Raw genomic sequence first — 25,317 nt, forward strand, 5'->3', positions numbered from 1 at the left:
GAGAATAGGGTGTGGGCTTGGGAAGGCTTGAAAAAGGGAAGTTAAACTCGTTGAACCGAACGTCTTTGGAAATAAAAGTCCAATCCGTGGAGATGTGATGACAGATAAATCCTCGATGATTTGGACTCAAGCCTAGGAAGACACATGAGAGAGAGCGAAAAGCAAAATTATGGGAATTGTATGGAGTAGTTAAAGGCCAACATTAAGAGCCAAAGACTCGTAAGGAAGCATAATCAAGATGCACTTTGTGAAGTAGAAAAAATGGAGAAATATTATGTAATGTGACTAAAGGCAACATGTTGATTAAGTAAATTGCATGAGAAAATGCAAGGGGCCAAAAATGAAGTGGGACAGAGGAGTGGGCAAGAAGTGCTACACCCATGTCAACTATATAGCGGTGCTTTTGTTCAACAGTCCCATTTTGGGAGTGGGTATGGGGACATGTAATTCTTTGAGTTATTCCACATGAGTTTAAGTAATTTGAAAATGGTCTAAACTCGCCTCCCCAGTCGGATTGAAATTGCATTATCTTGGTGTTAAATTGAAGTTCTACGTTAGTTTTAAATTTGACAAAGGTTTCAAGAGCTTGAGATTTTGATTTTAGAGGGAACAACCAAGTGTAGCGGGAGAAGTCATCCACAAAGGTAATGTAAAAACGATAATTCTCATTAGACACATGTAGGGAAGGTCCCCGTAAATCTGAAAATATGAGCTGAAAATGTGTAGTAGATTTCTTAATTCGTGTATAAGCCAGAAATCTGTGATGTTTGGCCTTGGCACAGACATTACAAAAAGGAACTAGAGAATGCTCATAAGGTAGTTTATGCTGCCGTAGGATAAATTGGACAAGTTTGATTGAGGGATGCCCGAGCCTAGTATGCCACAATGGAACCGAGAGATGAGTGGAAAACGTAGAAGGTGCTGGAACTTGTTGAGGGATGGTATACAAGCATTACTTGTTGTCCCTTGAACGATTTGCAATCCTTAACAAAAAAGGAGATAGCAAAAAATTGAAAGAAAACATCATTATCAATGCAGAATTGACGGACTGAGATTAAGTTCTTTTGGAAAGAGGGCACACAAAAAATTTTATTAAGTAAAAATCTTGATGAGGAGGAAGAGAAAGAGGCTAAATCGGAATGTGAGATAGGTATTGGAGAACCGTCACCCACATGGAGTTGCTCGTCACCATTGTACTCAATAGCATGCAAATTCAGATTACCCAGATCACTTGTTATATGGTTTGTAGCAGCAGTGTCTGGATACCAGTTTATATCCAAAGAATAACTTGAGGAGGAGAAGTTGGCAGTGATAGGTAGGCAGGTAGCAGTATATGCTTGGTTAAATCGATAGTGGCAGGTGAGAACTATGTGGCCTTGTCTATTGCATACCTGACAAACCAAATGCTTGTCAATAGGAGAAAAAGAGTTGGGAGCATTGTTACCTACATAATTTCCATGACGCCTATTGGGAGTGAACTGTCTAGCATTACAACCGTGATTACGATCACCACGAGATCCTTGACCACATGAACTAGAGGAATATTTTGCAGTGAAATTTGCAGATGCATCAGAGGAAAAGGTACTCATTTCAAGTGATGATTCAACCTTGCTTCATGTGCTAGTTGATGTCCAAGTAATTCCTTAGGAGAAATAGGTTCCAGTCGGTAGTGACAAAAGAGACTAGTGCATCATAATCGAAACCTAGTCCATTGAGCAAATAAGGAAGAAAATTAGTTGGAGATAGGGGACAACCAGCAGCTACCACGGTGTTGGCGAGACTCTTGGCTTTCCGAAAATAAGTTGAGATGGTGTCGGAACCTTTATTAAGAGATGCCAATTGAAGTTGAATTTGAACAATGCGAGCTTGGGAAACAGAGGCATAAGTATTTTCTAGAGAGAGTCAAACAGCTCGTGCAGTGGTGCAACCAATAACTTGTGCCATGATAGGTTCAAAAAATGAAGAAATAAGTATAGACATGACCAGTTGGTCTTGTTGTAGACAAAGCTCGTAAGCTGGGTTTGAGGTATTAGCATCAAGCATGGGTTTTGGTAGAGGGCATGAGCTATCAACATATTTGTAAAGGCGTTGGCCGAGAAAATAAGGGACTAATTGAATTTTTCACAGTAAATAGTTATCAGGGGTGAGTTTCACAGCGATGGTGGGAGAGAGATTTGGTTGAGGGAGGGTTGGAGAGGGAGAAGAATCAGAGGAGGAAACCATGGACGATTAGTCCTTTAGGGCTCTGGTACCATGCTAAAGCAGTAGTGAAATATGTATTTCTCATTGAAAAATGGTTATTATAAGAGATCCTTTTTATAGAGTTTAGGCTACAAAGAATCAAGAATCTTCTAAAGCTAAGGTTGGTTTTACAGTGGACGATGCATGCAATGTATGCTCTACAAAATTTGTTACGTAGTGCATGCTTTGTAGAATTTGTTACGTTGAGCTGCACTTATGTTTTAGTTGTGATCCTTGGTGACTGACAGTACATGCAGGGGCATTGTTGTCCTTAACAATGAATGAACCCATTCATGGTTTGGATCTCTGGTAGGAATGAAGTTTTGGTTTTTGACTAAATTTTTAGTTATTTTGTTGTGGTACATTTGAATAGTTACTGACACGTGCAGTTCTGTGTGAATAAGGCATGCCTAGTCCTAATTTAAACTCTAGGTGTTGTCGATCCGCTGACACTCTTAACACCACATATCCTCGTCAAATCTTTTTACTGTGAAACAGGGCACCACAAGGAATTGTCAAAAGGCAAAATGTGAGACATTAGTCAAAATTTTACTGAAGTTTACTCGATGGAATAGCTAGGCTGTACTCTATAAGATGTTCACATATATTTTTTTCAAGAATTTTATTTGTTTCTTTTCTTTTCTTTTCTTCTTATTTGAGTAAAGAGCACATAAGTTGAACTTCTTATTTGAGTTGAGCAGTATAGCCAAAGAGTTTTGCTACATACAAGCACAGTCGCGTACTAATTTGTATACCAATACTGATTTATTCATACTTAAAATTTAAATTAATACTGTTTTCAATAAAATCTATTTTTTGACCAATCGCATCACATTGGTGCACAGATTAGTGCACAATTATGCTTGCAACTATATTTTTCCATAGCCCAAAATACCTATCAGCCACCTAGTGAACTTCTTGGTACTGATGACTAACTACACTTCAAGTATGGACCCAATAAGTAACATATTTTAATTATAATGAAAAAGAAAAGAAAAGTGAAGAGCATAGCCAAGAATTTTTGTTTCGATATCACATTAAATTATTATTTATTTTAAAAGCTAAAGAAATTTGTAAATTTGATAATTTAAAATTATATCTTAACAAGTATAACATACAAATGAAATTAACTCGATTGTTTTCACAATCATGTTCCTCTCATCTTACCTAATTATTATAATTTTTTTAAATTTTTATATAAAATAAAATAAAAAATTTAATTTTTTTTAAATTTTAAAATAAAAATAATATTAAAAAAATGTATTTCAATAATATTTTTATTTAATTTTCAATTTTTATTTCAACTCATTTCTTCTCATATCATTTATGAAAACAAGCGAGACTATTTATTTGGCCAAATTAATAGTTTTCTAAATAGTTTTAATTAATGATGGGCAAGAAATGATAATTTAAAGGATAAAGTAGATTGCTTATAAATTTAATTTTTTTGAACACGAGGAATAATGTAATCTTATAAATTTCTTTCAATATTTAACATATTATAATTATAGAAATATGGCTCTATTGTAATGGACAAGATCTATTTGAATCAGATCTGAATAACGACTTAATAGGAATAAAAATATAATAAAAATATCTATTATAAGAAAAATAGATAGATCAAATTTTGACTGAACATGCATTTATTTGTTGGAAAAAGCGAGCCTGCCTCCTAGCCAAAATATGTATATATTATTTAATAATTAAAGAAGTTGTTTTAAGTGTATTTTTTAATTTTTTAAGAATATTTAAAAAATATGAAAAGAATTTTCTTATTAAATTTTATTATGTATAAATAAATCGTATATTAATCTGTATATTAATATTAATTTATTTATATTTAAAATTTAAATTAATATTATTTTTAATTAAATTTTATTTTTTAATTAATCATATTAAATTAACATACATGTTAACATATAATTATGTTTACGACTAAATTTTTTGTTATGGTTAATCATTGGTGTTTTTTCTATCCCTTCTCTCTTTCCCTGGGTGAAGTTCTGGATCATGCAAGCAGCTTCTGACATCCAAAAAAATATGAAACAAGCTCAACCCCAGTGGTCAACATTTTCCACGCGGATCTTTTGGAAAAGACAAATGGCAAAGGATAGTGAACGACACAGTAGTGAATGATCAATGTCATTAATCTGTATCTCCATTGTCGTCCAGCATCTTGTAACTCTTTCCGACTCAGACCTCTCTCTCTCTCTCTCTCTCTCTCTCTCTCTCTCTCTCTCTCGTTCAAAAGCTGGCCTTCAGCAAAATTCAATATCCAAATGGAGGCTGATTTTGCAATTCCAAAGCTGTTTCTTGCACTTGTCATCTTCTCCACTGCATTGTTTTCATTTGAAACATTTGGATTGGCTGCTACTGCAAAGCTTCACAGTGATGAAGGTATCAAAGTTTGTCAACTTCACACCCTATTTGATCTATTAGATAGCAAAGAAAAGAAAGCAGAAGTTGGTGATTCATTTTGTTATTGCAGAATCAGCTCAGTTCTACTATTCCATATTTTTGCATCATTCTCAATCAAATCTTTGCTCTAACAGCCTGTGATCATTGAAAAATCAGTCCCAGCTAAATTGATCAGCTCTTAAAATCTTCATAATTTTTCTTTCTTTTTGTGCAAAAAGATTGTTTCAATACTTATTCTTTCTGGGTTTGTTTGTATGGAGCAGTGGAGACACTGAAAGAGATAGGGAAGAAACTGGGAAAGAAAGATTGGGATTTTGAGATAGATCCCTGCAGTGGAGAAGGGAATTGGTGGGTATTGGGGGATGAAAGGAAAGGCGTCGAGAGCACCGTGACATGTGACTGTACCTTGAACAACAGCTCCTGCCATGTCGTAAGGATGTATATCTCTAATTCTCTTTCCCCTTTTGCTTTTTCGCATGCTTTGCTTCCTCTTTGTTTATAGATAGCTATTTTTGTTTTCCTTTTACAAAAATATTATCTATTTTAAATTATAAAAATTTTCTGTATAATTATTTTAAAGTTAATATCTTATCTTCTGTTCGTGGGAAAAATAATGATCCACTAACCTTTTTTATTAGGCAATAAAACTTGTAACTAAAATATAAACTACTTTAAAATCTATTTTTTATATATTTAATTAGTATGATTGATTTCATTATTTTTATCTCTTACATCAATAAAATATAATAAAATATACGTAAGAATTACTCTATCAACTAGTTGTCACTTGGAATAGTAGAGCGTTTGGTTTTTGCACACAACATGTCGACTATGGAGTTGAGCGGCATGTCGGTGAGCTTTTTCATCTTATATTTTCTCGGAATCGGCGCTGAAGTATTTCCTACGTCGTAGAGGAGTTGGGTTTTACAATCCACATGTCAACGAAAGACCGAACCTTGCAATCCACAAATCGGGTTTGGGTCGATTGACTTTGGAAAAGGTTGTCGGGTAAGGCCGAGAATTTTCAGTTGAGTTGTTCTGCTCCAAGTAGACGATAAATTTCATAAAGTTGTCGTATAAAAGTAAACTTCACTTAAAATTAATTTTTATTAATAAAATTTTCTTCTTTTACAAAGAAATTTGTCTTTTTTGAAATTTGTAAAATGCTTTATATAAGAAGTTTGTAGTTTGAATTAAGAGATAAGATAAAATGAGATAGTTTTAGATGAATTGAATAAAATATTATTATTATTTTGAAATTTAAAAAAATTGAATTAGAATTTGAAAAAGTTGAATTGAAATTTGAAAAAATTGAATTGTTTATTATTTTTTGTATGAAAAACTTGTAATAATGAGTTAAGACGAGTTGAAAATATTTCTGAATCCCAATGAGGTGAAAAGTTGATGATTATTAGGGTTTGGAAGTCTTCGGAGAAGCTGCTTCTCCATCTAGAAACAAAATTTCAGTCCATGGTGGCCTTAAAAATATGGAAAAATCTAATTACAAGTACAATTTTGTATTAATCTGTACATTAATTTAATGTGATTAGTCAAAAAGTAGATTTTATTGAAAATAGTATTAATTTAAATTTTAAGTATGAATGAAGCAGTATTGGTACGCAGATTAGTACGCGGCTTTACTTTTATGTAAAAAACTCTAAAAATATTTGTAATTATGGGTTTAAGTCAACGAAACTTGGTGACACCATGCAGTTGCTGGTCAAAATGTTTTATGGACATTTTGCTCTGTTTTCGCAATTCTTAGGTATAGATAGATCGAATATCTGTTTTCTACTGTCATCTTGATAGGTTGTATCCACACTTTGTTTTTCCTTTTTATTTTCTTGGATCAACGGGCGTCGTATTTTAGGAGTCGCAATTCATATTTTTGGATCATGTCAAGTTATGAACATTTGATTATATAAATCAATATGAACCCGACCCGTTATGCTAAACGTATCAAACTTTCAAATTCTAATATAATCCACTTAGATAACGGATCGTATCGTGTCACCCGTTTAATAATTAATTAAAAATAAGTCAACATAATTAATCAAAACAAGTTGATTTCAGGTTAAGCGGGTTGACCCGTTTATAAATCGTGTTTTAATAGGTCAACCCGTTTTGATTCGAACCCGTTAACATTATATATAAACCCATTAATTTGTAGCCTATTTGTATTGGATTCGTGGGTTATGTCACATATTGTCACCCATACTGTTTTTCTATGAAAGCATTTTGATCAATTTCTCTCGTTAGAAATAGAAGATTACTGGTAAATACACAATTATTTTGCCAACCATATTTTAAAAGTATGATATTTTATAACATAATAATATTTTTATAATTATTTTATAAGTTATTTTATAATATGCATTTTATTTAAAATATAGTTATAAAAATGATTGTGAAAAGGGTATCCATTTATGTACTTGATCTATTTGTAATAAAAGAGCAAGTTTAGAGTCTACTAAGTAGGAATTTATGTGATGGACTTAGACCAAGATATCTCTCTATAGATCCCATGTTTGACTAAGATCCCAGGTTGGACTAAAATGCCCTTACCACAGATACTGTGATCCGACAAAGTGCCATTGTAAGAGACTTGGGTTAGGCTAAAATGTCCTTATTACCTATTCGAAGGATTAAAATACCCATATAACAAATCAAATTAGAAAGAAACAACCCTAATCCAAATCAAACTGAAATCTCTAGAACTATCGACAACTAGAAATCTCTAGAACTAGAATTGGAGACCCATGATAGAGTTGACCCAATGGCCCACGACAGAGTTAAGAGATCCCAGGACCATGGTAGAGATGGATGACAACACCCACGATCATGAAAGAGATGGACAATGGCATAACCCATGATAGAGATTGACCATGGCATGACCCACAACAAAGATGGATGTTGCAATATTGAGTCGCATTGACAGGACTTGTGATAGAGGTGGACCACAAACCCATTGCGGGTCAAAATTGACCCAAGGATAGACCATTTTACCAAGGTAAGGAGAATTTTGCCTCTCATGATGCATCGCCTAGGTGGTGAGCACTTTTGCTCAGTTGGGTGCAAGTATTTTTTGGTCGTCTCCAGAGTCGAGCTCTTTTGGCTTGCCGCTGGGGAAGGGGGGGCAAGGGAGGGAGCACTTTGCCATCCTGTGCAAAGATGAGCACTTTTGCTCACCATTGGACAAACCTTCATGCTCCTTGACGGTGCATGTCCTTCACTATTGCTCTTTATGGTGCTTGCCTCGGGTTCGAGCATTCTTTTCTCACCCCAAGAGTCGAGGTGGTAAGCATTTTTGCTCACCCTTTAGAGTGCAAGCACTTTTGCTTGCCCTCACACCCAGGTGAGTGCTTTTGCTATCCCCTATCCAATCCTTCATGTTCCTTTACAGTGCTAGTTGAGGGGGCTAGCTTCGTTGCTCCTCATGGTGCTCGCACAGGGTGCGAACCTTAGGTCAACCAGTTTTGCTCACCCCTCTCCATGGTGCTCACATTGGGGGAAGCACTTTGTCATCTCGTGCTTGCCTTGGTGGTGAGCACCTTGGATAAAGCTTCATGCTCTTTCACGGTACATGTCCTTCACTTTTGCTCACCCCAAGTTTTTCACTTTTGCTCACCCCAAGTTTGAGCATTCTTTGCTTGCCCCAATATTTGAGGTGGCGGGCATTTTTGCTCACCTTTCGAGTTGTGAGCACTTTCATCCACTGACCTAGGCAAGTGCTTCTATTTGTCCTCTGCTGAACCTTTATGCTCACTCCTTCACGGTGCGGTGAGCACTGTTGCTTTTCAAGGGATATGCTTTGTTACTTTTCACGGTCCTCGTCTTGAGTGTGAGCACTTTTATTTGCTTTATGTGCGAGTTGTTGTAGCTCACCCTAGGATTTGAACTATATTTGCTAGCCTTAAGGTGCAAGCATTTTTTGCTGGGTAATGATACACCACCAACTCATTTACAACTTATAAATAATTTTAAATATAATAATATTTTTATATTATATTTAAACACATCAAATCATCAATAAAGTCAAAATAAAATTTAAAATAATATTATTTTCCTATATATTTGTATACAAATTATAAATAAAAAGTAAGTTTATCATTTTCCTTTTTTGCTTGACTCCAATTCCTAATACTTTCCTCCTGTAGTCTTTTGAAAATATCACTTATTTTTTATCTCTTCAAATTTCAAATAATATTTGTAAGAGGTGGAGTGGTACCCTTCACCTAGTATTTATATATATTTGAGAAACTGATGTGATGGTCTGTACCCATCCAGTCTTTGTATCACGGTTCTCGAAAAAGAAAAATGGTGATGCCTTAAGAATGAGAATTAGCTTTCTTTTTAATTCAGTAATGGTTTTCTTCCTTTCTATGAAGTGTTGAAGCATATGCACAAAATACTTTGAAGCCTTTCCCGCTTTATTAAATTCAAAACCAAATTTCAACCTATGCGAGAGATTTTGAAGGACATTTTAGCGGCACTCTCTGGATTAAGTGTGAAGTAGTTTTTTTAGATATACATGCAATGCTTGTCTTATTTACTTTCGAGATATATGCAGAGCTTTGAAGGCACAAAATCTATCGAGTACTTTGCCACCGGAGTTTTCCAAGCTTCGGTACCTCCATCAACTGTAAGAAAAAAAAAACAGTATTTTCCTCTAATTCGAACCAATTACATAGCAAACACATTTACTTATAAAAAATATGTGAACCAAGTAATGACTTCATATCCATTTTTTCTATGCTTGCATCTATATTAAAAGGCGATAGCCAACTGGGTAATCTTCTAAGAGTTTTGCTACATACAAGCACAGTTGCGCACTAACTGTGTACCAATACTGATTTATTCATACTTAAATTAACACTGTTTTCAATAAAATCTACTTTTTGACCAATCACATCACATTAGTGTTCAGATTAGTGCACAATTATACTTGCAACTATATTTTTCCATCTTCCAAACACTTCCTTTCATGCAGGGATCTCAGTCGGAACTACCTTACTGGTTCCATACCTTCCCAATGGGGTATAATGCACTTGGTCGAGCTGTAAGCAGCTTCTCCTACATTTCCTTCTATTACTACTCAAAAAGTATATCAACAGGTGATGCTCTATGTTAATTTCATATGCAGCTCTTTAATGGGGAACAGCTTGTCAGGTCCCTTCCCAACAGTTCTTACCAACATCACCACCCTCACAAACTTGTATGTTGAAATCCTTCTTTGTTTGTTTTCACATTCATAATCAATATGTCACAGCTATGATAAGTTAGATGCTGATGGTTCAGGTCAGACTTCATCATTTCACAACAAAAAGGGGGAAACTGCTTATGATCATATCTGTTAAATATTGTTGAATTATAATTTTTTAAACTTTTTCAGATAAAACAAGGTAGTGTGTGGTTTTACAAAATATCATGTGCCGGAATAGTTTTGTTACTCTGATAAACCTTGCTTGTAGTGTACAATTATTCAAGTCACTAGAGTTAAGGTATGGCCGCTTAGGGTTTGTGTGCTGTGGACTCAGGCCTCTAAACTCTTTGTGACCTCTTTGTGACCTTACTATATCAATTAATATAGATGCCTACCCAACCCATTTATTGGGGCTAATGTGAAACAATACATAAATCCATTTCTAATTGATATAGTTTTTAAGGAGATAATGATATCAGAATTCTTTGGTATGGAATCTAGAGCAAAACATGACTCTTGTATAATATAAGAGACTTGAGCTGTACGGGTGAATCTAATTCACATGTGGAACCGGTTAAACAACTTTGTCACGGGGGCTTCATATGGCTACTTTTATATTTCCAGTTCTATGAATGGCTTCAAACCATCTTCATACACTTTTTCTAGAAGTTATAATAATTTATACATATTACAGGAGCATCGAAGGAAACAGATTTTCGGGACCCATTCCACCTAAAATTGGAAAGTTGATCAATTTACAAAAACTGTAAATCTTACTTGCCCTCTTCACTATATTAATCTTTAAAATGGATCATTAGCGATATCCATGTTACTTATATTTTGGACTTCATCATTATCTTTTTGCAGTACCCTGTCCTCAAATGCTTTCTCAGGAGAATTGCCGAATGAGCTTGCCAAGTTAACCAACTTGACTGATATGTAAGTGAGCACCTCCATTCAATTCATGATATTTTTTAACCCAGTGTGATAAAACCCAGCTGGAATAGACATCTGGGCCATATATATGAACAGCCAGCTCTTGTCGCAGTGCATTATAAAATTTTCATAATGCCAAGTTACGAAAAGAAAAGAAAAAGAAAATATATAATTATTATCTTATGCTAAATATAAATCTCCGTTTGAGGCTCCAACCATTCCATAACATACATTTTTATTGGAAATTGTGATTTAATTCTTTTTAAGCTCTTCTCGTTAAAGTTTACCATGTAATAGGTGCATTAAACAATGATGTTTCCTCAGTGACTTCTAATATTTGTTTCTATGATACATTTTAGGAGGGTAAGCGACAATAACTTCTCTGGAAAGATACCTGATTTCATTAGCAACTGGACTAAGATTGAAAAACTGTAAGCGTCCACAATATAGCCTTCTTACTGCATTCATAGCATGCTACTATTGATAACATAGAAGTCTAATATATGTCACAGGCATTTTGAAGGTTGCTCTCTTGAGGGGCCAATACCTTCAACCATTTCTGCCTTAACAAGCTTAAGTGATCTGTAAGAATTGTACTACCTTTTCATTTATTTGCTTAAAAACATGAAAAAAGAAAGATATATACGAGTGGCAGTTTATATTCTTCTATGATTTTTAGGAGGATAACTGACTTAAAAGGCAGAGGGTCTACTTTCCCACTATTGAGTAATATGGAATCTATCAAGATGTTGTAAGTTGAATTCCCACTCTATTTTCTTCATCTCCTACTCTAAAATTAAGGCACTTATAGTAACTCCAATATTGCAATACAGGATACTGCGGAAGTGCCAAATTTATGGAGAGATCCCAGGATATATTGGGGATATGAAAAAACTTAAAAGTTTGTAAGTACTTCAAGAGATGACTCTAATGAACTTCTGAATAGTCATGTTTTTTTAAACACCATAATCTGTCAAGATTGCATAGAAATTAGAACATTATATAGGTCAGAGAAAGGTGATTATGGTATTGGTCTTTTTCATTCATATTACCTGGATCCATGCTACACAACATTTTTATAGTCCTTCAATACATTGGCATGGTAAGTTGTTATCAATTAACTGTAATTAGTATTTAATGTTAACAAGTCGGGAACTTTTCTTTGATTGGGTCCTGTTATTTATCAGGAAGAAGCACTGGGGGTTTAGATTTTTTTTTTGGATAAAAGTACATATCATTATCATTCAGAAAATACAGTGCTACTGTATGAAGGAGTCTAGGCTCCTCGAAGACAAGAAATTTAATTTCCTCTTTATTGTCAAGATTCTGTACTAAGAATCTGATAAAAATATTTCATGTTCTTAGCAATTGGTCTTAGAGCCTACTGAAACAAAGAAATGTTGGAGGTCCAAAGAAATCATGTGAAATATTTTGGGTTCTTAACAGTTAGTTTCAAACCCAATGACTTAAAGAATTTTTGGAGGTCCAGTTTTCTTCAAGTTCAACCATTTCAAATTTTTTCTTGATCTCGTCTTAGCAATGGAGGCCTGTCTAAGAAAAAAAATCACCGCTCAACCTGATATTTCTTTCATCCAATAATTGGTTACTAGATCAGTTTCCCTAGCAAGAAGACAAGTGGGCATGGAGGGATAGGTGAATCACCTTGAACAAGATGTTTGATCTCTTTCAGAAAGAGAACAACTCATGGATTGCAAGCTGTAGATGTTCAGGTTGCTTTCCAAAATATTCAATGCAATAACAGGCATGCAGGATGGCCTTCTTGTCCAATTCTGTTATCCCCGAGAGAAGCACCCAGACAAAAATTCAAGGGACAACGATAATTTTTATTTGATTTTGGAAAAGGTGGATATTACTTAGGCTAGTAGTGATAAGCATACACTGCCAGAATTTCTTTCTGCAGGTTATGCCCTTTTTCATCATGTCATAGGGATTTCAGACCTCCTGTATCCTGGCAATTTCTATCCTTTCAAGAGTATTAGAACTTCTTCTGTCCTGAAGAGGTGGAAATGTAAAAATACAAATGAGTTTTTATGGCCAAGCTAAAATAATGTAGTAATTTTCTTATTGATTATACTTTCCTCTTGAAATAATTGAATCTGACATGGTATCGATCTTGGATTTGTATGATTCTCATTAAAGCTTTCTGGTTCCAGTCCTAAGATTTTCTTCAATTGGTTAAGTTGGGTACAATTACATGATTGCTCTGGTTAACATTTCCCACCCTCCATTCGTCTAGTATTCTTCAGACATCTATATAAAGGTTGGATATTTCTCTTTATGGTAGAAACTAATGTCCACTTTACTTTATTAATGTAGAGACCTCAGCTTTAATGACTTGACTGGTGGAATTCCAGTCTCCTTTGTCCTGCTTGAAAAAGTAGATTTCATGTGAGTGAATGTCCAATCAACAAAATTCTTTATCTGTTCACAATCTCATTAACACTGCATATAAGATGTGAATGTGGCTTTGTCCTAGGTATTTAACAGGAAACAAGCTCACTGGAAGTATACCTGAATGGCTCCTGGGAAGAAACAAGAATGTGTATGTACTCCCTTGACACTTCTTCTCACATTTCCACCTCCATTTGTATGCCTTTAGATATAATTATAATACCAATTTGGTAGTTGCTTCATTCCACATTGATCTGGTTGCGTTTGGAGTAGCTTGTAATATTTCGAAGTGAAAAGTACGATTTACCATGCGAGTCAAATAATACATTTTCTTCAAAACTTTGATCCCTCTGGATCCAACTTGAAGAAAAAAAAGGCTTGCAACAACTATTGTAGTATATATTGAAAAGTTGGGTTATTCTCTCATTCGTTGGTATTTGATATACAGGGATGTTTCTTACAATAACTTCACTTGGGATACCTCTGGTCCAGTAGAATGTACACGTGGGAGTGTGTGAGTGTTATCTATTATGTTTCTCTTTGACCAATTACAATGAATAGAGTGACAAAAACAGCAACCATTTGATCCATTTTTGCAGAAACTTGGTGGAGAGCTACTCATCTGGGGATAAATTGTAAGATTCTTTCCCGGATAATATAATCACTTACTAACAGTATGAATTCTTCAATGCTTGTGATTTATGAATAATAGCTTCAGTCTTGATGTATTTTTATTTAAGATGTAATTGCAAACATCTCTATCATCTATTGCAGAAGTCGAATTCATCCATGCCTAAAAAGGAGTTTCCCATGCCCGTCTTGGAATAATGAGCGTGAGTTTATCAATCTGGACCAAGATTTGTTTCACTTTTCTTCCAGAAGTTGTTTTGAGTAACATTTATTCTCTGCATGAACTTAATAATACGGATTTAATAAATAAACCAAACTCCACTCCCAACCGTCTTGGAATAATGAGCATGAGTTTATCAATCTGGACCAAGATTTGTTTCACTTTTCTTCCAGAAGTTGTTTTGAGTAACATTTATTCTCTGTATGAACTTAATAATACGGATTTAATAAATAAACCCTCAACCAAACTCCACTCCCAAGAAGAAAAGGAAGAATTTTAGGATTTTAGCTTCTGTGTTTTTGTCATGGTAGTAAGGAAGAGGCCTGGTGTAGCAATAAAGAATGTAACTATTTGGAAGAATACTGTATTTGACAGTGTGTATGCCAATTTGTTCCTTCTTAGACATCCTATGCTGCAGGAAAGTTGGAAAATGATATTTAAGAAAAAAGAATGGACTGTTTCTTAGAAAGTTGAAGAGCAGTATAAAGGTGCAACAGGCAGTAAATGAAAAAGGAAGTTTATATTTCAGCCTATATTGATGAGGGTAGGATGGAAGAAAAAAGGGAAAAGATGAACTATGGTTCACAACAAAGAGGAGAAAAAGATGCAGCAAAGCTCAACCAAATTTCTACTATCTAAATAAATAATGATTTTCAATGATTGAATGATCTCAAATGACCTACTCATCCTATATTTTCTATTTCTTGCATTAACCAATCTAAATATATTCGCTCAACTTACTACTAGACAATGATATATTCCAAAGAAGCATGAACTAGATATGTAATCTAAACCGCAAGTAAAGGGGTGCCTAATCCTCAATTATAGCCACAAAAGTGTGAAACCATCACTTGTCCCAAAAACTTAAGTTGATGGGAAGAAGTAGATTTTATTATTTATATTTATGTCTTAACACTTCCCTTCACGTGTGGGCCATACTCTCCTTTAAGTGGCCCAACAAGTAAAATATTTAATTAAATGGGTGAAGTGTAGAGTCAGGATTCAAACTCAGGACCACTGCTTTGATGCCATGTGAAACTACCATTTGTCCCAAAAGCTTAAGCTGATGGGAAAATGTAAATTTTATTATTAATATTAATGTCTTAACAGAAAGCATCCTCCACTTGACAAATACACTCATAGTCAAAAGATTCAGATTTCACTTTTTGGATTCTGTTTGATTTTATATGAATGGTATGAGCTAGATCTGGTTTCTATTGTATTAAAATGGAGTAAATGTTTGGATCCTTAGTGTTGATTCAATCAACAAATTTAGAAACACGCATTTATTCTGCCTGAATAGAGAGCTGTTGCTACACAATGATATTTTGTACTAATGCAAGTCTATCTTCCAATATTCACAGATAGGATGTTTGAGAGGATATTCTTTCTAACATATTTTCTTAAATTATCCAAACTTAAACAGATCTTTACTCCTTGCACATTAATTGTGGTGGTAAGGAAGCAAATGTCAATGGTAACAGATACGAAGCAGACAGAGAACAAAGAGGTGCTTCAATGTTTTACTGGGGTCAGAACTGGGCTTTCAGCAGCACTGGGAACTTCATGGACAATGACATGGATGCAGACATCTACATTGAAACCAATACTTCTGCACTGTCCAATGTCTCTATGCTCAATTCAGAACTTTACACAACAGCACGCGTTTCTCCTCTCTCGCTGACATACTATGGACTCTGTCTCATGAATGGGAACTACACTGTTAAACTCCACTTTGCAGAGATTATTTTCACAAATGACAGATCCTTTAACAGTCTTGGGAGACGTATATTTAACGTCTACATTCAGGTAAGCAAGCTTGATTATGCACCAAATGAGAAAGAAACTTTATCCTGTGTGCATTTTAAACAAACAAGTACAAGCCTTACTATTTTTTTTAATAAAGGACAAGTTGGTACTGGAAAATTTCAATATAGAAGATGAGGCAGGTGGAGCTGGAAAGCCACTTGTAAAGTCATTTGCTGCTGTTGTTACAAGTCGGACACTAAAGATCCACTTTTACTGGGCTGGAAAAGGCACAACAGGCATCCCACTTAGAGGAATTTATGGTCCTCTCATATCAGCTATATCAGTAGACCCTAGTAAGTAACTCTTAGATCTAAGTTCTTCTGGTACATCGTTACTTTACCTCTTACTTAAATGAAACAGGTCTTATTTTATGATGAGAGAGAGAGAGAGAGAGAGTTTGTTGTGAAGCTCTTAATATGCTTGTCCAAGGATTTTTTTTTTTTGATTGGCATCGGGTGTCCAGGAACAACGTCCCGACAAATCCCAGGGGTGCACAGGCCCTAGGCAAGGAATTTCCTGCAAATGCACCTTGGGTAATTCAAAGAGTGTCCAAGGATTTTTAAGAGCTTCACATGCAAGTACAATATGTTCAATATGATGACAAGAACTAGTTATAGAATGGCCATAATAAAACTCTTTTTCTGACACAAAATGCTGCTAAATTTATTTTTATTTTCAATTTTAACAATTAAACTGACATCTATTACAATTTACAAAAGCTGAAGCATCCTCTTTGTAAAATATTGCTCCACTTTAGCATTTATCTATTTTATTTTTATTTTTTAATTATCTTATTATTCCCTAATTATAACACAAATACATTTACACTTCCACCCTTTATTACCACTTTATTACCCATCTTTTGCACTTGTCGTCAACTTTCCCCCTTTATTACCACTTCATTTGCCCTCTCTTATACTTACTCAGAGTTACCACTTTTTATTTTCATAATTTAGGTTATAAAAAACTATTCGATTTCCAGGTTATTAAAACAATTGGATAACTATCTCAGCATTAATTTATTTCCTTAAACACCATTCGGTTTCCAGGCCGATTGGTTTCTGAGCTTAATTGAAAGTCTGTTACACTTCTGCCTATTTCTCTACAGATCTTGGTCTTTTATTTAAGGTGTAATTATTGGTTTCATTGCCATCTTGGAGAGGCATAGCCACTTATAATCTTTGAAGTCATTGATGCTAATCCAAACAACGCTGCAGCTTCTTCTCGAAAACCCATCTGATTGAGTGGTCATAAAAGCTTCCAATGTCAACTTTGTGAGAATGGCTGAATCCTTTGGTCTTGAGAGTTCTGTATATTATATAACTTTACAAACAATTCTATACATGGAAACAAATAGGTATACGCCTAATTCTAGCCCTATACATGGAAGCTACAATCTGTCAAATGGTAACTAGAGAAATAAGGAAAGAGTTGTATAAGGAAAGAATAATGAACAATAACGGACAGCAACGCTGTCCATTGACATCCAAAACTGGTGTCCCTCTTAGAGATGAAACTCATTGTGGCATTGTTGGTGGTATTGGTGTCCACCTCTTTTGCGCAAAAAACTGCAGCAACTGAGACTCCAGTGCCAAGACTAACATTCGAAGCTATCATCTATGTGCCCATTTTCTATGCATCTCTTGTAGCTTTGACTTTTGGGTTGTTCTTCTGAGCTATAGTGGTCCAAGTGCAATGACCAACATAGATAAGCAACATGATGGTTCATTTCTCTTTTAAACTCCCCCCCTCTCTCCATATAAATTGACAAGTATGTCAAGGTTCTCATGACAATGAGAGAGGTAAGGGAATAAAATAAAATAAAATAACTTAATAATTTCTTGCGAATTGCTTGGGTGTACAACTAGTGAGTATTAATTTTGAAACCTAAAGTAAAGGCCCAATAAGCTTGGGATTTGTTTATGAGGCTAGACCATTTCTGTTTGCCTTTAAATGAATCTTGTTGTTCCCTTCATTTGGTTGATTGGAAAATTTTCCTCTTCTTCCAGATTTCAAACCTCCGTCAGATGGTGACAATAAAAAGTATTTAATAATAGTGGTTGGGACAGTGGCTGCGGTAGTATTTTTAATCTTTCTTGCCCTATGTATCATGAGGAAGAAAGGCTGGCTGGGAGACAAAATCTCTGTTGACAAAGGTATGAAATATTTGTATTGAATCCTAGTTCAGATCTTTGTTTATTGGCATCTCTAAAACCAAAATTGCATACCCCATAACTACAATATGATTTATTCCCCCTTCTAATGCATCATGTCACAATTCCACATATTCTGTGATTTCAATATATCACACGGAATTAACCTTAATAAAGAAGCTTCCAGTATTTCTTGTTCTATCTATGCATGGACTTTGTAAAGCATACAGACAAGCACGACCAGGTCAAGCATAAAGTAGCCCACATTAGCAAAACTGAATAGTCTTAGAAAATCGATGTCATAATTTATTATTTGGGTGGATGTATTGAACTGAACGATTCAAATCTTGTCTCTCTTTCCTGCATGTGCATTATGGTTGTCTTAAAATGGCAGTAGCAATTTCAATACCATGATTTTTTGAGAAAGCTATGATGACTTCATCGGATACATTTTATGCATGGTTTTGAGTTTTGTATCTGCTATAACGTATTTATATTTCACATACGATCTTGAAAGCCTAGAACTCTTTTTTTTTTTTTTTTTTCTTTTCTTTTTCCTGCGAAATTTGATACAATTTGGCTGTCTCCTTAAACCCTTACCAGCACAATCAGGTCAAGCCCAAACAGTCCACATAAGCATGACCTTATACAATCTTTAAAATCCATGTTTTAACGTATCGTTTCAATTAAAATGAGTTTTTGTCCATCTTTCTTGTGTATGAACTATGAAGATTGCTTACAATGTCAGTAACAGTTTTTATTCCCATGATATTTTTGAGAAAAGTGAGTTGACTTGTCACATTTATGTTAACTTCTAGAAAGAAAAAAATCCACAGCATAATTTATCTTGTGTATCTGCTTGAAAGTGTCCGTGTTCTGTGAGATTTCAAAATCATCTCTCTCACTCTCTAGATTACGGATTCAGAATTAGCAAAAGATTATAGAAGACTGTTTACAGTATTTTCTCTCTATTGACACTCAGTACTGTATTGTCCAGAGCTTAGAGGTATAGATCTGCAAACAGGATTATTCACATTACGACAGATCAGAGCCGCCACCAAGAACTTTGATCCAACAAACAAACTTGGGGAAGGTGGCTTCGGGTGTGTTTACAAGGTATTTCTTTTGTTCTATTGTATAGAACCAATCTATTGCAACTAAGTTAAAGAAACATGATTGACATATTAATATTTATGCGATGAACAATTGTAAATATTTTTAACCTGTTTTCTTCCTTATTTTTCAAATTAAGAATTTATGCCAGAAACTGTACAAAAGAAATTATAGGGGAACTAAACTTCAAATGGATGAGATATCTTTAACTAATTCCACGATTTGATCGTCATTGTTCAGCTTCAACTTTTGAAAGGTTTCAAGAAGTTCTGTTCATTAGAGCCACTAGTCGTGTAACCATGCAATAAGTGGCTAATAATGGAATAAACCGAATGTGGTCTTTCTTGATTAATTTTAATAAATGAAATATAGAAGAAAGAAGACAGTTACATCAGAAAGAAGTGGAAGTGTCAACAATCTTTAAACTTCTAAATTACATAAATTTATTGACCTGACTTTTCAAATTACTTTAACCTTAAATTATCAAATTTATGACTATTCAATAATAATATTTAAAAAAATATAATGAATAAAATTGATTGAGTGATGAGGTGACTCATTAGAAGCAAAAGAACATGCTTTGAAAATTACATAATTAATAGATTTGAAGAGCATTCATAATTATTTATTGACTTCCAATAAAAACTCAAGATTTCTGGACACTAAAAGATGGTACACAGTCGATGCTAAAAAATGAGTGAAAATTCATTAAAAAGAAGCAGGCTGTGGACATATGATAGTCAAATGGTATAAAATTCGAATGGTAGTTGCATGTTTTTCATTTGGTTATGCTAAGTCTTATCAGACTCTTTTTGAAATAGGGTATGTTATCAGATGGCACTGTAATTGCTGTGAAGCAACTCTCATCGAAATCTAAACAAGGAAATCGAGAATTTGTAAATGAAATTGGAATGATTTCAGCACTACAACATCCAAATCTTGTAAAGCTGTATGGATGCTGCATTGAAGGAAACCAGTTATTGCTGATTTATGAGTATATGGAAAATAATTGTCTATCTCGTGCTCTTTTTGGTGAGTACCTTCTACCATCTAAGACGCGAATATCACATACAGCACATGCTGTTAGTTTTTAAAGACCCTGAAAATTTGATTGCTTACATTTTAATCAGGGAAGGACACATTCTGCAGATTGAAGCTAGACTGGCCTACCAGGCAGAAAATTTGCTTAGGTATTGCTAGAGGTTTGGTCTACCTCCATGAGGAGTCGAGGTTAAAAATTGTGCATAGGGATATAAAGACAAGCAATGTGTTGCTTGATAAGGATTACAACGCTAAAATTTCTGATTTTGGTTTGGCAAAGTTAAGTGAAGATGATAATACCCACATCAGTACCCGGGTTGCTGGAACCATGTAAGTGCCTTAAGAACATAGAACGCTAACTTTCTTCTTTTTCCAGAGAAAACTAAGTTATATACTGCTCCATACTTGCTTGAATATTATACTTAAGCAGGCACTTAACTAGTTGAGTTTCCTCCAATTGCTTAGACATTAAAAATAATATAGAGAATTTCAAGGTGTTTATACCTTTAGCTTTCAATTCCTCATTACAAGGCCCTTGAGATCTTTGACTCATTGCCATGCATGTCACAGTTTAAGATTCAAACTACAGGTTTTGTATGAAACTTCTTATGCTGTTTGATTTTGCAGCGGTTATATGGCTCCCGAATATGCAATGCGTGGTTACTTGACCAATAAAGCAGATGTTTATAGCTTCGGAGTTGTTGCATTAGAAATAGTCAGTGGAAAGAGCAACACAAACTATCGCCCAAAGGAAGAGTTTGTTTACCTTCTAGATTGGGTAATTCAACTCGCTTCAGAATTTCTGTCTTTTTAAAATTTTCAAGGTCTTAATTTAGTTTAGGCTTTTTTAACTGTCTAAACATTGAGACTAGGACCAGTGTTGCAAATATGTGAAACCAATGAGCTCGTGTATGTGTGTGTCCTGTTAAACAATACCCTGCTCGATTTTCTCTCTTACTGTCAAATAGTTTGCTAATTGTACCCATAATTAGCTAATGAACAAATGATACCCATGTTTCTCACAAGTCTTAGCATTACTGATTCACAAATTTATACTCAATTGCATTCTTTAAAAGTTGTGATTGATATGGTTTATTCTGTCTTTTTCTCCCTTATATCTCTGATTATAGAATTCTTGTTGCTTGTTTTCATTGTTATTGCTTGTTTCCTTATTCTCAGAACATATTCATTATAATTATTAAACTATAAATGATGCGAGTCATGTTCTGGGATGAATTAGTTACTTATTTCATTGGTAACAGTTTTTTTTTTTTTTGTTTTGGCTTCTTCTAGGCCTATGTCCTGCAAGAGAGAGGAAGTCTATTGGAGTTAGTTGATCCAGCGTTGGGTTCAGAATATTCTTCAGAGCAAGCCATGGTAATGCTGCACGTGGCTCTATTTTGCACCAATGCATCCCCAAGCCTGAGGCCTACGATGTCCCAAGTTGTGAGCATGCTTGAAGGTGGAACTACTGTTCAAGAACTACTTTCTGATCCAGGATTTTCAGCCGTCAATTCCAAATATAAGACTTTAAGGAAACACTTCTGGCAGAATCCAAGTAGAACCAATAGCATCAGCATTGATGTTACACGCACCGATTCCTCCAGTTCATACAGTGAACCAGGGCAAACTGGCCAGCTTTTAAAAGTTAGTTCCATTAAATCCGATGAGTAATCTCTGTATCATAATGGCACGCACAGTTGTAAAGATCAAACCAGGTGACTTGTGAATGGCCATCTTTTGCAGAAAGAGGTATCTAATCAGACAATAATTTATAAATTGATATGACTTGATATGATATATCAAATCTATTTTACATTAAAAGAATGTTATAATCTGATATACGACATTAAGCCTTATTAACCTACGTTGATACTGCTTCTTATATTCAAAGGCACAAGTAACTAGCACGTTTAACGCATGGCAAAACCCAAATGTTCTGAAAAAGAAAAGAAATTCAAGTCTGGGAAGAATGGAGATGACTGGTGTTATGGGATTATAGAAATTGTTTTTTTTTTATTATAAAATTTGAACTGATTACGGAAATTGTTTTAGCTTAAAGATATTGCATCCGGAATTTATTTATTTGTTTCATATGGAAGAAGTCCTTTAATGGAACACCAAAGTACTATTTCTGAGAACATATAAATGGCAGAAGTTACCATAGTACTGTTACATCGAAGCAGTAAAAGTTCTCAACTTTGCAAAACAAGCATTCTCATCTTACAAAGAATGGGTGTGAAAATTGCCCTTCAAGAATGAATGTAATAGAAAGGGTGTTTAACAATTCAATAATGCTATAGGCAACAGTGCTGGGGACGCGGCCTCTTGGCTGACATGGCGTTTTATTAAAATAAAAATAATAATAAGCAGGAAATCAGATTTCAGCTGTCTGTGGAATGCTAAAAACTAAAACCAGAGCGAGAAAAACCATTTGCAAAATTTGAAGAGAGAGAGAGTATCTAGAGAGAGAGAGAGAGAGAGTCAGCATCTTCTTCCTTGAGGATCTTTTTCTTCACGAGGCATCTAGCATTTCATTTTGAGGTCTGTGTTTGCGGCTCCAAGGGTCCTAGTCTTCTACGTTTGTGCGAGAGAGTGGAAGTGGATTTCTGAGTCACGGTTGAAGTCGTGGGTATCTCTAAGGTTTGCATTCGCGTTGGATGGTGATGATGTGATTCGGTTCTTCAAAACCCAGTATCCCAAACATGTTTGGTGAGATTCTTGAAACATTTCTTCATTTTCACCTCAGATTTATTCAGAACCCATTGAAGCTGACTGACCCATCGCCTCCATTTTTTCCTCAGATTAGCGTCCTTGAAATGAAAAACTACCAGAGAGAGAAAAATGTTTTGTGAAATCTGAAGAGAGAGAGAGAGAGAGAGAGAGAGAGAGAGAGAGAGTAAAATCCGCAGAGAGAGGTCTGCACCTTTTTCGTTGGGGATCTTCTTCTTCACGAGGCATCTAGCATTTCAGCTTGAAAAACCAGAGAGAGTAAAAGTTACGATCACAGAAGAGAGAGAGTCCGCGTCTTTCTCTATGAGCTGAGTAAAAGCTAGAGAGTAAAACCCAGTTTGTGAAATCTGAAGAGAGAGGCATCTAGCATTCTCTTTGAGCTGAGTAAAAATTAGAGAGTAAAACCCAGTTGTGAAATCTGAAGAGAGAGAGAGAGTCTGCGTCCTCTTCGTCGTGCGTGTAGCTTCCCCGGTGCTTCTCTAGAATTCCACCATCCATGGGGTATACAATCGTATATAAAATCCTCAGGCATGCGTATTGGGGACAAAAGAAGACTCACAATTCCACCATCTATGGGGTATGCAATCGTAGTTCTATCTTTTGCTTTCCATTTTAACATCCTATTTTCTTGTTGAGTTTGAGCACTGTAGCATCTATAGCTTTTTTTTTTGGCATTCTCTCACTCATTGATGCATGGTATGGTAAGTGTTGTTAGTTCACGCCCCCTTGCCTTCTTGTTTTGTGTCCGATAATGGTTTTCGCTCTACAAAGCTTTGGGCGGCCAAATCAAGAAATATTGATACTCAAATCTTCTTATGCAGCTATGGATCTGAACGTGTTGGGAAGATACCGCCAAATTCATGGCTTGTGTTTGATGTAGAGTTGGTCGATGTTCGTTGATCACACCGCATTCATGTTTTCCCTTAGTTTTGGAGGTTTTCACTTGCTGCAAAAAGATGTGAAGAAGTGTTTCATCGTTAATGATTGGGTCTTTGAGAAAAAGGAAAGCTTTGTCCAGGATTGTAAATTTTGCATCCATCACATGGGGAACTGATTGAGAAATTTTTTTTGTAAAATTTCTAGTGTTTTGAAGAATTTAGATACTTATAGTGAGTTATGAAGGTTAATATTTCCTAAATACATTGTGCTAGGATTTGGCCATTTATAACTCAAGGCTGGAGAAAAATAGTTTCTGGTTTGCACTAGCATGCAAGATTGGGCATTGTTGTCGACATATGGGGTGTAGAATTGAACTATGGGATTCATGAAATTAAATTGGAAACAAGAACTTTGAAGGAATGTTTTAATTAATTGTTGTAACAAGCTGAAAGCCATAAACTTGTTACAAGTTTCTAGCGGAGGGAATGTACTGGATGAGATATTGAAGCTCACTCTTAAGATTCAACGATATAATTATTCATGCTTTTATCGTATATACTTAATTTTTTTTATTATGTTATAGTTTAGTAGCTTTTAGGGTTTAAATAATCAAATCGATTCCACACGGATTTATATTTAGTTATTACTAAAGATGGAATAGAAAGCATTAGAATATGCAGTCCAGAGGTTGTACTCTTGAATTATTGCATTCTGTGGTGATTTTAGTTTGACGAATTAGCTCATTGACATTGTTAAAACAGCCACTATTGAAAGGAAACTCTAAAATGCTAAACCCATGTCACACCTCTAGATGCTAAAACTTAGTCCTGATGCTCAATTGCCAAAGACTGTTGTTTCCATTGTTTTTCTATTACTTTATGTGGCGTGCTCCATTACGTTGAATCCAAGTGATACCCTAATGGCATTAATTTGAGAAACGAAAACAAATGAGCATTAGTTTATTAAAAAACAAATAACCAGTGCTATTTGAGAGGATTTTTTGTTTTTGTTTTTTTTTTTTTTGGGGGGGGGGGGGGGGAGCATGAAAAATATGTTTCTAGTTTTGAGAATTTGAGCTGACCATGCAAGCCGATACACTGGGGTTCAATTATCTGATAGTAAAGCAAGAAGTCAATCAAGTTTGTTGAATGTTGCAGTCTTCCAAGTGACCAGTTTTATGCAAGCCTATTTCAATTACTTAGGCCATAAATTTCACTCCTAGCTGAATTGTATTTTTTTTAAACAACAATATTTCAGGTAGCGAAGAAAGAAAGATGGGGAAAGCGAACTACAATGCTACAATCATGAAGCAAACTGCACACTTACATAATTAAATGAGGTTTGGCAAACAAAATACATTCAAAATTACTATGGACTCAGACATTCATAACCCGTCACAAGAAGTTCACTTATTATAAATTCTCAATTCACCATACTGTCATATTCCTATGCGTACCGGTGCTTGAGTGACCACAAAACTGCAAAACTACACAACATATCATAAAGCCTATGATCTTAGAAGGTTATCG

The 25,317-nt window shown here is 35.0% G+C and overlaps 1 protein-coding gene and 1 long non-coding RNA gene across 5 annotated transcripts; both read left to right on the plus strand.

Annotated features, from left to right (window-relative positions):
- The first annotated feature begins 4,270 nt into the window (after positions 1-4,270).
- On the plus strand, positions 4,271-22,043 carry LOC122308125 (probable LRR receptor-like serine/threonine-protein kinase At1g07650). 3 transcript variants are annotated; one of them, XM_043121296.1, is made up of 24 exons: positions 4,272-4,638; positions 4,923-5,097; positions 9,230-9,301; positions 9,650-9,718; positions 9,803-9,874; positions 10,557-10,628; positions 10,730-10,801; positions 11,158-11,229; positions 11,311-11,382; positions 11,478-11,549; positions 11,632-11,703; positions 13,136-13,207; positions 13,296-13,361; positions 13,659-13,724; positions 13,810-13,845; positions 13,985-14,043; positions 15,487-15,869; positions 15,967-16,162; positions 17,879-18,025; positions 19,020-19,138; positions 19,957-20,167; positions 20,266-20,506; positions 20,804-20,954; positions 21,470-22,043. In XM_043121296.1, the coding sequence occupies exons 1-24, from the start codon at positions 4,374-4,376 to the stop codon at positions 21,848-21,850; spliced, it is 3,213 nt and encodes a 1,070-aa protein (XP_042977230.1). In that variant the 5' UTR covers positions 4,272-4,373; the 3' UTR covers positions 21,851-22,043. The 3 variants fall into 3 exon arrangements, with proteins under 3 accessions (XP_042977231.1, XP_042977232.1, XP_042977230.1); XM_043121297.1 differs by lacking the exon at positions 13,659-13,724 and having other exon boundaries at positions 4,271-4,638; XM_043121298.1 differs by lacking the exon at positions 9,230-9,301 and having other exon boundaries at positions 4,271-4,638.
- A 541-nt stretch (positions 22,044-22,584) lies between these two features.
- LOC122307898 lies at positions 22,585-24,363 on the plus strand. Of its 2 annotated transcripts, XR_006241852.1 has the most exons (3): positions 22,585-22,888; positions 22,981-23,486; positions 23,731-24,363. It is a non-coding gene; the product is annotated as an uncharacterized LOC122307898 (long non-coding RNA). The 2 variants fall into 2 exon arrangements; XR_006241851.1 differs by having other exon boundaries at positions 22,585-23,486.
- The last annotated feature ends 954 nt before the right edge of the window (positions 24,364-25,317 follow it).

This window comes from Carya illinoinensis, chromosome 4, assembly GCF_018687715.1.
Source record: "Carya illinoinensis cultivar Pawnee chromosome 4, C.illinoinensisPawnee_v1, whole genome shotgun sequence".
Taxonomy (NCBI): Eukaryota; Viridiplantae; Streptophyta; class Magnoliopsida; order Fagales; family Juglandaceae; genus Carya; species Carya illinoinensis.

Coding starts and splice junctions, on each gene's coding strand:
- LOC122308125 (XM_043121296.1), top strand. CDS start 4,374: ATGATCAATGTCATTAATCTGTATCTCCATTGTCGTCCAGCATCTTGT. Junction 10,629..10,729: donor TTGATCAATTTACAAAAACT/GTAAATCTTACT, acceptor ATCTTTTTGCAG/TACCCTGTCCTCAAATGCTT. Junction 20,955..21,469: donor TTGTTTACCTTCTAGATTGG/GTAATTCAACTC, acceptor GGCTTCTTCTAG/GCCTATGTCCTGCAAGAGAG.